General features: G+C 34.2%; 1 protein-coding gene across 1 annotated transcript; it reads left to right on the top strand.

Annotated features, from left to right (window-relative positions):
* Window positions 1–1,042: 1,042 nt before the first annotated feature.
* Window positions 1,043–12,952, top strand: LOC108958225 (TMV resistance protein N-like). Its single transcript, XM_039309863.1, has 7 exons — window positions 1,043–1,539; window positions 2,763–3,870; window positions 4,039–4,323; window positions 4,412–4,661; window positions 5,037–5,132; window positions 5,856–6,133; window positions 12,455–12,952. Exons 1-7 carry the CDS (start codon window positions 1,043–1,045, stop codon window positions 12,950–12,952), a joined length of 3,012 nt encoding a protein of 1,003 aa, XP_039165797.1.
* Window positions 12,953–14,116: the final 1,164 nt, after the last annotated feature.

Below are 14,116 nucleotides of genomic sequence, written 5' to 3'. Positions count from 1 at the left end.
TTTTGTGTCGTTATCAAACGAATTTATATTTTTATAGAGAAATTTTGTGTTATTATCAAACGCTTATTTTTGCTTAGAAACTCTTCTAGAAATAGAAATAGAAAAATCTATTTCTGTTCCATAAATTATTTTGAACAGAATGGTTGTCATGCGCGCCCTAAATGATTTGTGTGAACTGTATGGTGATTTGTTTTTTTGTTTTTTCAATATATTTATTATATTTAAATTAAATAATTGAGATCGGATTTGTTGTTGTTAAGGATAATAACACATGACTCATTAGTCATGTGTTATTATTCTTAATATTTGTGATTGAATGAACATGGACATGGTCACATCGATGATGATTTTTTTTTTTTTTTTTCTAAGTCGAGGAAATCATTCACATTTTAAAACTTTGGAGTGCCAAGTGACCCTCTTTAGCGTCTACTTTGTAATACATTGCAAAAAGGAAAAAAAGACCCATGATAGGACCTATTGGAAGCTCAACTTGATTATTGGATGAAAAGAATCTTTGATTCCTTCTGTATTGGTAACATTATCATCTGATTAAACTAATTCCTATGTATTTTGGCAACTTCACATTTCATTCGGTGCCTCACATCGTCAGCGGTCAAATTAAGAACCACCCGAAAATAGTACCTGACCATCTTTTTCTTATTTGCCGTTGATGCACATTGCCTTTTATATCCATAAAAAACTAAATTAAAAAAGAAAGGCAATGATCCTTTCACTTTAGGGGGACCAAACGACATGGCATGTTCACGCGGCTTGCAGTGAATGTGCTGAACATGCCGCACCATTCATGCATCTGCACTGTCCCCGAGTGCTCTCTCTCTCTCTCTCTCTCTGCACCATTCTTCCCCTTCTCTAGATTTTTCTCCGTTTATAATTTTAAGGGAATGGCCAACTCAAACAAGTTTTAAAACCTCAGTACTAGTTCATATCCAAAACCTCAGTCTATTTTTAGCTAGCCCGCGCCACACCAACCTTTTCTTCTTAGGGACGAGAGAGATTTCTAGAAGTAATAAGCTTCCTAGCTATGGCAAACTCAGAGGCTGAAACGAGCAGTGATGCTGCACAAGTATTAGGAGGCGAGTACCAAGTGTTCCTGAGTTTCAGAGGACCTGACACTCGTGTTGGATTTACTGACTTCCTCTACCACGAGTTGGTAGATGCTGGAGTCCATGTATTCAGGGACAATGAGGAGCTTCGTGTTGGCGATGTAATTGATGGGAGCCTTTTGCATGCTATCAACAACTCCAAAATCTACATACCCATCTTCTCTCAAACTTATGCTTCTAGTAGATGGTGCCTCTGGGAGCTTGTGCACATAGTAGACAACGTGTCCAAGTCAAAAGGTAAAAAAACAATCCTTCCTATTTTTCTTGACGTGGAACCTGAGGACGTGAAACTTAAGACTCCACAATATGAAAATGATTTACGAAAACATGCGAAGAAGTTTCCTGATGAAGTCAAGGCTTGGAGAGTGGCTCTGGAAAAGGCGGGTAAAATCAAGGGATTGAATGTGAAATCAAGGTAAAACTCCCTTAAGATCCCTACTAATTATTTCATAGCGGAAATATTGAAAACTACCTCCAGTTGCGCTCTCTTTCAATATCTTTAATGACATGGACCTAAATATTCCTTTAAGCATTTTCTTCATCTTCACTACCTCGTAAGGCTACGAAATTTCACGAGCACCCATTTGCATTTATTCTTTGGGATGATTATTAAACTCATCTTCAGATTTTGCACCCATATTGATCTGCATTCTCACTAATTTTGACCCACAAAAATCCATTTTACCCCGTGGTAAGAATATAGTTTCCATTTTCCATCTACAGGGAAAAAATGAAAAAAGAAAAAAGAAAAAAAGAGAGATCGCATCTGGGGCCAACTTAAATCTAACATAAGGTTAGGAAGCATTATCATAGCATGTGGCCGCCCATTAGCTTTTCCAATGTAAATGAGGTGTTTTCGCACTATTTTTCATGGTGGGCAATCTCTCATGCTTATGGATTATGTAGGCCGCTTGAGAAATTTTGTCTGACCAAAAGATGGAGTTTTTGTAAAGCAAACTGACAGGGCCTCTCCATTTTGCTTTTATATTGATAAGGTAGTCCACACTTGATGGTGTGAATAATCGAATGTGTGTTGTGAGTCTAATTGACACATATATCTTCATTCCTAATGGGCGTAGGATCTCTCTATTTTCAATTTTGAACAAATCTTAATGAGACACGGGTCTGTAAATGCCATTATACTTGATATAATCAGATCCATAGAAGACTTACATGCAAAAATTAAGCAATAAAAATGTTACAGTAGCAATATGCAGGCACTGGGAAATAGTTATAAGTTTTGGGATCTTTTTTCCTTCACCAAAGCTGCAGTGTTCAATGGATGGCGTTGTATTTGTCTACCTTATCTCGGTTCATGATTCTCCTATTAAGAGTGTGGAAACTTTTTCTACGCTTAGCTATAAATGCCGAAATTTTGCATGATATAGCTGCCACTTGGTGATTTTGGCTGTCATGTAAATACTTTATTCTTTAGAAATTCTTGTAATCACATATGGAAAACATATCATGTGAAGTCTACTTAATTAGCCTATATTAATTATTCAGTGCATTTAGATATCTTTTGTGATGTACTTCAATCTTTTCAAGTAAGGTTTTGACAATCCCACCAATGATGTGTAGGTATGTAATTAATCTAGTCAACTAATGAACTTATGAAAGCGCTTTTGTACATGGCAGCCCAGCAAAAATTGTCAAATTGGTTGTTGAAATGGTTTTGGAGAAGCTTGAGACAAAAAAAGAAACAGTGACTAAACATTTACTTGGACTTGATAATCGGGTAAAACACTTGATAGAGTCATTAGATGTCAACAATCCTGATGTGCGCCTCATTGGAATTTTTGGAATGGGTGGCATCGGTAAAACAACTATTGCCAAGGTTGTTTATAATCAACTATCTTCCCACTTTGGAAAGTGTTGTAGCTTCCTTGAGAACGTTCGAGAAAGGTCATCAACTGAGGAGGGCACAGTCAAGTTGCAGAAAAAATTATTATTGGACGTTGGCTCTAGATCTGTGGAAAAGGTTGAGGATGTTGCAAAAGGAATGAAGAGGATTGGAGAAACACTCGGTAACAAAAAGGTCCTTGTGGTTCTGGATGATGTTCATGATAAAGAGCACATTAAGAAACTAATAAGAATTTCCAAATTATATTCAGGATCAAGGATAATCATTACAACGAGAGACACAACCACTCTAGACATTGAGGGATTTATAGGTGAAATTCTACGGTATGAGATGCAAAAGATGGATGATAGTCTTGCCCTTCAGCTTTTTTGTCAGCATGCCTTTGGTAGAGATGTCCCTTCGAATGATTTTCATAAGCTTTCAAGTGAAATTGTCTCACTTATGGGAGGGCTTCCTTTGGCCATTGAAGTGGTAAGTTCGTTACTTAAGGAGACGAAAGACGAAGAACTTTGGAAAGAGGCGTTATTCAAATTAAGGAAAGCACCTGAGGAAGCGATTCTAGAGAAGTTGAAGATTAGCTATGCCAACCTACACAAAACTCAGCAACAAATTTTTCTTGATATAGCATGCTTCTTTGTCAATGAGAAGAAGACTGATGCAACTTACATATGGGCTGATTGTTATTGTTATCCCGTAAGAGGAATTAAAGTCCTTACCGAGAGGTGCTTAATAAAGATATTGCAGGGTGGGAAGCTATGGATGCATGATCAACTAATAGCATTGGGAAGGCAAATTGTCCGTGATGAAAGTCAAGATGGCCTTGGAAAGCAAAGTAGGTTGTGGATCGTAGAAGAGGCCCTCGAAATCATAAAAACCAAAGATGTAAGTAGGAATCATCTCATTTTCATATATAAGTAGTTTATCCTGAGATTTAGAATTCCTTTTTTGTTTAGGATCTTCATCAATTTCTTTTTTTCCCATTTGAGTTGTAAAAATGGTGGTTGGATGTTGACAAATATCTTCGCATCATTGTAAAAATATCACTTGCAGAGGAAGGACAAGGTTCAAGCCCTACAAATAGTTAGACCATCTTACAACATAGAGATCACAAATGAAGAGTTTGAAAGGTTACAAAACCTAAGATGCCTCAAGTTAAACGAGGGAACTTATGTTGGGGACTTTGCAAGGTGTCAGTCGAATTTGAGATGGTTTTCTTGGCATTCTCCTAAAGCGATGGATTTTAGGGCAAAAAATTTGTATTTGGTTCACCTTGTTGTTTGTAAACTTGATGATCTTAACTTCAAGGATGATTCAAAAGCATGGGACTTGATCAAGGTAAGTTACATGTTTTTATTATAGTTTGATAGTTCCTGTTTATGCGATGCGATAGTTCTTACACTTGACATGCGGTTTACTTTTACAGAGGTCACAAAATTTGAAAGTTCTATCTATGACTTCATGTTATGGCATAACGACAATCCCAGACATCTCTAGATGCTTGGCTTTAGAGATGTTGACTCTTGCAAACTGTTGGAATCTAAAGAAAATTGAAAGCTTCATTGGAAATCTACACTCGTTGATTGAGTTAAAGATCGAAAAGTGCAGTAATTTTACAGATTTGCCTGAAGAAGTAGGGGCATTGGTGAAGCTGAAGCACTTCTCCTTGTCGGGATGTAAAGGATTAAGAGACCTTCCAGATTCAATTGGCAATTTAATCTCATTGACAGAGTTAGACTTATCAGGTACAAGCATTGTCAAACTTCCAAACTCAATTGAAGGATTGGTGAATCTCGAGTCTTTTCTTTTGACAAACACGAGGATTAGGGAATTTCCCAACTTCATTGGAAATTTGAAGTCATTACGTGTGTTGTGTTTGTCAAAAGACAGATCATATATTTTGCAATTATCTAATGAAATTAGCAGTTTGAAAATTCTTGGAGAGCTTCTTGGGACAAGAGACCTTCTTGAGATAAGTGAACTCCCCTCCTTCATTAGAATGTTGGTAACATTGTGGGAATTGATGTCTTTACCATATTTGCGATGGTCAGATGAGGGATCATATTCTCTGGAGGGTAATGCTGGGCTGTTACCTAGTGGCATTAGCATGTTGAGAAATCTTGAAGAGCAGGATTACCATGAGTATGGTAGAATTAGTGGTCAAATTCCTGTTGAAATTGGAGAATTGTCATTTTTAAGAAATCTAAATCTAGAGGAAACCTATATTTGTAGAATTCCAAGGACAATCAATAAGCTTCATCACCTCCAGAGTCTCAATTTATGGAATTGTAATGAGATTAAAGGGTTGCCGAAGCTTCCTTCAAGTTTGACCCATCTTGCTCTTAAATCTAAATCATTGCTCTCAATACCTAATCTGTCGAACCTTACTAATTTGGTTGAACTAAAACTAAGTGACGGCTCTCGTGATATAGGCAAATCAAACCTAATCACAGTACGGAATTTCAGGGGGATTGGGAGGTTATCTAAACTGAAAATGGTGTATTTAGATCTGCTATATACCTCTGCACCTCCAAAATTTGCTTCTCTTTCTCATCTGGAAGAGCTTGATTTGTATGGCCTAGACCTAAGACCCATAGGGAGGCTTCCATCCTCTAGCTGGAATTGGAGAAATTTGTTGACTTTAAATTTATCTCGGTGTGAAATGCAAGACATTCCACTTGGACTTCCGCGACTGGAGAATTTAATACTCCGTCATTGTACAGTGCTTGAAAGATTATCTATTCCTTCGGAAAAGCTACAGCAGGTGCATCTACAATATTGTCCGGAGGTAGTTGAGATACAAGTTGTGGGTCTTTTGCATTCATTGAAATCCTTGAAGGTCTGTGTCTGCAAATCTTTGAAAAAAATAGGTGGATTATCATACTTGAAGAACCTGAAGAACTTGCAAATCAAAGAGTGCGACGTACTTACTGATGTCCAGGGCCTAAATGAGCTACGGTCTCTGCAATCCTTGTCGGTCAGCAAATGCCCGTTATTGAGAAGCTTGATTGATGCATATCGCACAAATATACCAGATGATACCTTCGTCCAAATAGACTTGTTTGGAGACTCTATTGAAGATTATGTTTGGAGCGGAAGGACGTCAAAGCATTCCATAGGAGAGATTTTTTTGGCCACTCCCTACAAGGTGCGACATCTTCTTAATCAATATACGGTTGTCGTTTATGAATGCACGAATATGAAAACTGATTGGTTATTATTTCAGTTTGATGATATAATTCGGTAAAACAACGCAAATTGCAAAAAGTTAAATATTATTCTGAAATTTAAACAGACGAAAATATATTTGCTAACCAAATGACGAATATTTAGAGATGATACTTAAATAATTTCAAATGCATTATTGTTCCTTCTATATGTTCTTTTGTATCAATTAAACAAATATACAACTAAAAGCTTTAAAATTTTTAACACAATTGAGTTTTGGATATTAAGTCATATGATATGTGTTTATTTTCATGTCATACATGTTTAGCAATAATTTGCCTCTTGAATTTTGGCATTATTGCGCAATAGCCAACAACCTTTTCTTTCCCCTCAAGAAAACTTTTAATTTATGTTGCATCCATTAGCTTTTCAGTCTGCATTGCCATTAAGGTTTACCTAAAATAGACTAACTATTTTTTCTTTACCCATTTTCTCCGATAATTTTGTTAATCATGCTTCATTCTCTATTTTCTTAACTTCATAAACCATGTAGCATATGTTATTCTAGTCAAATTAGACGGCCATACAAACGGAAGAAGTGATTGCTGAAACAAAAATAAAAGTTAGTTCGGTAATCTATACATTTTCAAAGTTTGCATGCTACTGGGAAGATGTGCTAAAGTTCAGGAAAGATATATGATATTTTTCAAAGTGTGGAGCTATTGTGGAAGGGGCTAAAGTTCAAGGGGGTTTTAAGTTACTCATAATGGCTAATATAAGAACGTCCATAGTAGATAATAGTTCAGAAATTTATTAAATAAATGAGGAGTTTGTTTAATTCAAACTTCCATTAAATCTTTTTACGCATTACTCTCCGTAATAGATAACCTAATATTTTATGTTAAGCAGTCCAAAGTCTTCAAAGAGCTAGAAACAGTTATGTACATACTTTTTAACAGAGAAACTTCTTTAATGAACAGTAAAAATGTATGTCGAAGATGCATTCTTGTATTTTGTTAGTATCTAAATACGCAAAGCACATATTGTTGTGTTACCCTCTTATTTGCTGCTTTGTCGGTGTATGCATATGTTGGGGGCTTGACTAGTTTGGACTTCATTAGTTGACCACGGGTTTCTAGTACTATAGCAGATTGCCACCAAGGGATTCACGTCTTTTAATAATACCTCGCCTTTTCAAAGTAAATTAAAGCACATATGGCTTGAATAAATAGTCATATTATGTCACGATACAACTTCTATACAAGTGATCATATTATTTCTCAACTAGATCAAGAAAGAATACAACAATAGCTCAACATGGTTTGTTCCAGTACAACCCTGTTGGTTTAGTTATTAGATTGACTTACTAATGTATTTCTAAGATTTATCATCATTTCCACTAATTGTACCATGCCAACAAAGTAAAGGAAAATAATAAGTGAGAGCATCGCTTCTTTAATTCCGTATCCAATTCCGTTTCTCTTTCTCTTTTTTTATGCTAACATATTAGTGAACTTTAGCTCTTCATCTTATTTTCATTTTAATTAAATTAATCTGTTCTTTCTGGATAATTTTATCGTACTTCAGTTTCATTATTTATTTCTATCATCATACTAAAATAAAATCAATTGTTTTGCATTTTGGAACCAAAAAAGAGTTTTATTTTCTACTATTCGAATGAAAAATCCACAACCATGGGACACATTGTTTCAATTCAATTTATTCATTCCTATCTATCTACCCTTCCATGAGTGTTTGCAAGGTGTTTCCCACTTTTTAAAATTTTTCGGAATAAACCCTCTCCATGAAACAATAAAGTACCATTTTCTCCGCTAATCAATCAAATGACTTCAACCCTATAATGACCCGAAAATATCATTGCCTTAAGTTTTGTAAATGATTAATTTCAATAAAATAAAGAGGAAATTCCCGTAATTAAAAAAAAATTCCTTGAGATTTGACCTGAATAAAGTAATTTAGATGTCGGACCGGCCAAATCTTTCATAAATGCCACAACCGTTGGTTTTGCTATCTAATAGGAATTGATTGCTGAGTCAGTCTGAAATAATAATAATAATAATAATAATAATAATAATAATAATAATAATAATAATAATCCGTGTACTTAGCTTTCATTGGTTAATTTTTGACAAGTATACGTCCATCTCGTGCATCTTAACGATAGATCTCTTGGCCATTCAACAGATCAAGTTTTTCTTTTTTTTTTTTGGTCGGTATTCAACAGATCAGGTTAATTGGCAGCAAATTAGGTCAAGTTAAATAAAGGACAAATCTCGATTAAAGTATCATCCACTGATATTGACTAAGAGGAATAGCTAGTATTTTTGCTGCAATACCATCCTCAAAATTGTTTAGCACCTGATTAACGAACTCAGAAACAAACTAAAGATCATCCTTCTTAACTGGTCCATACCCTAGATCCCTTGAAGCCAACTGTCCGCTTTGATTCGAATCAGCTTTCCATCCCCAATCATCCACCTAACAAAGAGAGAAATGTAATCTCTGTCCATAGAAGACTTGCCATTCTAAAGATGCCCGATGCCCTTTTTGCTACCTAAAGTATTGGGACAGGAAGCTATTCTCCAAGATTGCTTGGCAAGCATAGCTCTGTTAAAGCTCAATAGATATTCAACCCCATTTCCCCTTCCTTTTTTCTTCAACGTACTCTAGTTCCATTTTATAATTTTTCCAAAAAAAAAAAAGATGCCATTTTTCGCTCAATTCCCCTGCAAATAAAGTCCAAGATTTTAAATATTAAAATAGCATAGGTTACTTTAATAAGTACTCCCTTCCTAGCTCTTAATTGTAACTTTTCCTGCCACCCTTCAAGTTTCATGCTAACTCTCGCTAGGATCTAAGTGAGCAATTGTTTCTTTGAAAACTCCCAATTGGAAGGAATGCTCCAATGCTTCCCATTTGTGCAATCTGTGAAGCTAAGCATTGGATAAGTTTCCACATATGTTGACATCTAAATTTTTTTCTCAAAGGTTATGAAACATTTTTCAAAAAAATTGGAATTTCCTTCAAATTTATTGATTATTTTTTATATTCTTGCATTTTAGATTCTTTAGGAGATAGGCATCTCTAGTAACGTAGAAGAGCATTATTTGTCTTTATAATAAGATATGACAAAATCAATAATAGTAATCGCAAGACACCGAGAATAGTTGCTGCAAGGAGTTTATAAAGAAGATGAACCCACATCACGGCTGTTGTCTCTTCCGATATTTGGTCAATGCTAACTTCGACAAGATCTCATGCTTATAGACCTTGACTAGCCTTTTTGTATTGACTAACATTGTGGTTCATGTCTTTACATTTTGGGATTTGTAGATTCAACCTTTTATATCTAGATTATCTTTTTCAACCAATTCAGATAAAAAATTTCTACTCTATTAACGCATTCATTTTATGTTTTCAAAGGATTGTCTATTGAGCATGGACTATAGACAAACAAAATAATAATTCAAAAACTAACCAATACCCATTCATCCACAAAAAAAATGCAATATGTTGACCCGTGTGCGGTGAACGTGTTCCAAATATTTGTCTAATAGAATGGACAGGCATAAGAGTCCACTAGTAACTTTGTCCTTCGAGTCACACTTTGATTGGACAGGCATAAAAATCCACTCCCAATTATGTCCTTCAAGTGTCTACCTTTCAAACAATTTTTTACCATGATCTAGATTTAGAGCTGACATGTAAACGATTCAGTTATCAAATCATGAATTATCATTTGTTTGTTCTATAGATAGTTTCTCAAACCTTCTTATCTTATTAGTGAAACTGAATACTTGAAAAAATATGCCATAAGGAAGACCTCCTACGATAAGAGACAGAGCGCCATAAACCAAAAAGTATCTTTAAATCGACAAATTTTATAGGAGATATCTATCAATAATTATCTATATTATTACATAAAGTAAAGAAAACCTAATACTTTTAAAGTGCCACAAATATTTTTTACCATCCCAAAATATACTTAATTAGTTTTATTTATTTATTTATTTATAAATATTCAATCAATGGACAAATTCGTAAATTGATATTGTATTTTATCTCTCACATACTTCAATTTTAAAACTTGAATGTTTCTATCTTATAAACAACCTTTTCAAAATAATTTCAAATCTGAAAATGCTTTTCACTTTCCACAGATACGTTCCAATCTCTTTATACTATGTTGATAATATTTTTTTCTTCAATTCCTTAATTATTCAAATCTTTCACAATTAGGCAATTCTATGAAATCTTTTAAATGTTAGTTTTTTACATACACGTGATGCGTGCATATTTACTAGGATTAGAAATAAAATGCCCTATTGGAGCACTATACCAATAAACGAAATTTTTAAATATTGAGGCCAATTAAAATGTTACAAAACATTTTAAAAATACGCTTATAATATATTCGATAACATGACTAGCTTTTTAAGAATTACATTACTAAATTTTATGAATCATGAGAAACTAAATTTTTATTTGCCAACCCAACTAAACCTAACATAGGTTATATATAGATTTTATGTTTATATCAGCAAAGATAACATGTATTGGGAAAAAATATCACGAGACTTATGAAATGATAGAATTAATCGATTAAATCTTATAGAAAAATCTTTAATGAGTGTAAGAATTAGTGTATGATTACCTACCATCATAAAAATTTTACTAGGAGATTAATTGTCAATCATAAAATTAGAAAGATTCACCACCATATACAATATACGTAGAACTACACGTTTTCAACAAAATGCATGCAATTATTTTAACATCACAAAAGGCATTATTATCAAAAGTTAAGTTGATAATATTGTCTCAAATTAACCATTATTAATAAAATTTTGCATTTTAATACAAGCATATGCGAGCAGCCATTTTTTTCTTTCTAAAAACAAGATTAATGGTTCTCTTTTGCGTCAAAACATCAGTAATTTGCAATCATATATAAATGTTCAGAACTATATAACCATATATTACAAAATTTTCACTTGAGAAAAGTATCAACATGTGGATAGAAAAGGGATTGAAATTGAGCAGAGTAATTGATAAGGAGGTACAAGTGAGAAAGAAGCAGTGTAATCCTTTCAAGTCGTTGGGTATAATGAAAAGAAACAAGCTAGAAATAAATTGTTAGTAACTTTTTGCTCATTGGTGCTAGTAAAAGTAAGCATATATGATGAAGGATAATTTTTGAAATATAAAAAGAATTAAAAAGAAAAGAAATAATTGGGTGATAGTTTTTAATCTACTGTGAGAATAGCAGTCTATTCAGGACCACAAAAAATCAAATAACAAATAATCATAAATTGTTGTGAGACCAACTTCTTTAATAATTTGTGGCTCACAACAAACAGTTATTCTCACAATAATTCAAAAATTATTATACTAGTAAATCTCAGAAAAAAATAGGCTCTTTTTTGTGTTTCTATGAGTGGTTAGAAGATGACTACATTAGGAAGGAAAATTTACATGTAAGGTAAAGTACAAATAGGAATAATAAAGGAAAGGAAATAGCTCTAGACTAGTACTAGCGAACCAAAAGTAAGTACATTACTTCACTAAGTCTAGTATTCATGTACAAAAGATAATCTTTTGACATCAATTGTACAATCTATTAAGTTATGAAAAACTTGTATACATAAATTGCAAAAGATTCATGTGCTGGGCACTTTAGGAAAATTTCCTTGCTCTTCCACCTTGACTACAATTTTTAACTGTTAGCAAGGTAAACATTGCAATATACAAAGTAATCTCAGATGCGACACCCATCAAGATGTGGATAAAGCTTTATTTGAAGAGCGGAGATGCAATAGTTTGTGTATCAATAAGAATTAATCGAGATAAAAGATAGCACTATGATATTCAAATAAATTTTTGTAAAAAGGTTTCTATTAATCCGATTTTCCTGTAACTCTAACAGTATAAAGACAATGTTTCTCAAGGGACCTAATATGTCCTGATTTGATAGGGAAGTTTTATTTGCACTAACAAACATTGATGAGATAGTACCCCTAGTTAGATAATAATCTAACTTAGTTGATGTTTAATTAAGATTTACATCACATACTTGTTAAAAGTTCAAATTTAGTTAATGAAAGAAAAATCCAAATAAGTATTATTGCTATTTCGTTTGACAGCTGACCACAAGATTTGTCTCTAACTATTAAATGATGTCTGTGCCGATTGGATTTTGGGTAAAAATGCAAACAGGTTTGATATATATGTCCCATACATATGTTGTTTGGCTCTGACGTCGAACTTTGTTACATCACAGGTGGAACTTCCCTTCACGATCATATTCGTCCTTGGAGCAGAGAAGAAGAGCGAGGGGTTTGGGTTTGCTGGTGGAATAAAGAGGATAAAAGAAGATGTGACTCCAGGTTCAGTGACATATAGAGAATTGATTGCTGACGTCGAAGGTTACGGCTTTCGTATGGAGAGAATGTGGTATGTGGCTCCTGGTATGGGCCACACGTTGCTCATAGAGATCAAGGGCGATGAGCAAGTGAACGGAATGGTGCAAGCAGCATCTCAAAAAGGGTTCATTGATTTGTACGTCGAGGTCGGGACTGACATTCGATCGCAAGAAGCAATAATTTGGGCCAGCCAACGAGACTCCTCCGTACATTTGTTGCTTCTCCTTTGTGCGTTTTTCCTGAGTCTCTTGCTTTCGCGGGTTTTTCCGGGAAAGCCGCATTTTTCTCAATTTTTTCTCAGGGTATTATTTAGAATGGGTGTTGATCTTGTTGGGATTTTCGGTGGATCATTTTAAGACGCTATATGATGCGTGTGGATAGTGGTGATTTTTTCCGTCCTTTATCTCTTTTGTTTGGATTCAAAAAATTTAGGACGAGTTTTGTGTTAATCGGATGGGATGAGTTTTGTTGTGACTGGATGAACCTGGACAACACAGGCAACCTTTTCTTCTTTTTTTGTTAAGTTGAGAAAATCATTCACAAACAGAAAAAAATTTAGATTGCCAAATGAGCCTTTGGAGGTTTTGCGAGCATCATGTCAATTGTTGATGTGGCGCCTTGATGGACATGTATTCGCTAAGTTGGACTAAAAAAGTTGAAATTCTAATGTTTCTCCTCCCTTCTCCACCCACTTAGGCCCGTTTGGTTCGACTATGGGGGAATGTCCTTAAGGAAATGCAAAGGCCTTTTGGGCTCCGTTCGTTTCGCAGAAAATAATTTCCAGGAAAATGTTTTCAGATTTTCCGGTGTTCGTTTAATGGAAAATGAATTCCTTAGGGAAAATGTTTTCCATCAAAAGAAAAAAATATCCTAAAGTAGGGAAAATGTTTTCCACTTTTGAAAAGTGAAAAACATTTTCCTCACTTGATCTCTCCTATCTCACACCTTTACAATCCTCATTTCTTCCTTCCCTTTCTTATTCTTCTTTTCTTTTTTATTTGAATTATTTTTTAATTTTCTTTTTATTTTTTAATTCAAATTATTTTTAGGCTCCATTCATTTTACGGAAAATATTTTCCAAGAAAATGTTTTCCATCAAAAGAAAAAAAGTCTTCTAAATTAAGGAAAATGTTTTCCACTTTTGAAAAGTGGAAAACATTTTCCTCACTTGATCTCTCTTATCTCATACCTCTACAAATCCCCACTTCCTCATCTCCTTTATTTTTCTTCTTTTCTTTTTTATTCGAATTATTTTTAAATTGTATTTTTCTTTTTTAATTCGAATTATTTTTAATTTCCTTTCCTTTTTTTTTTTTTCTTTGTTTCCCATCTTCTTTTTTTCTTGGCTAGTCGTCGGTTGTCACCAAGTGAACTTTAAGCTCGTCAATCTCAAGCTCGCGCTTGTCGATCTAGCGAGCCTTGAACTTGATATTTTCGCCGCCAATCTAGTGAGCGGAAAAATATTTTCCTTGCCGAACACCGGAAAATATTTTTCGAAACATTTTCAGTTTTAGCCAAAC

This window comes from Eucalyptus grandis, chromosome 3 (genome assembly GCF_016545825.1).
Source record: "Eucalyptus grandis isolate ANBG69807.140 chromosome 3, ASM1654582v1, whole genome shotgun sequence".
Classification (NCBI taxonomy): Eukaryota; Viridiplantae; Streptophyta; class Magnoliopsida; order Myrtales; family Myrtaceae; genus Eucalyptus; species Eucalyptus grandis.
Note: the sequence above shows the minus strand (reverse complement) of the source record. Positions and strands in the feature narration are given on the sequence as shown.

Bases quoted from the DNA above. Each gene is read 5' to 3' on its own strand.
- LOC108958225 (XM_039309863.1), top strand. From the start codon at position 1,043: ATGGCAAACTCAGAGGCTGAAACGAGCAGTGATGCTGCACAAGTATTA. The intron at 1,540-2,762 runs GTAAAACTCCCT...TGTACATGGCAG, and splicing joins GGATTGAATGTGAAATCAAG to CCCAGCAAAAATTGTCAAAT. The intron at 6,134-12,454 runs GTGCGACATCTT...GTTACATCACAG, and splicing joins TTTTGGCCACTCCCTACAAG to GTGGAACTTCCCTTCACGAT.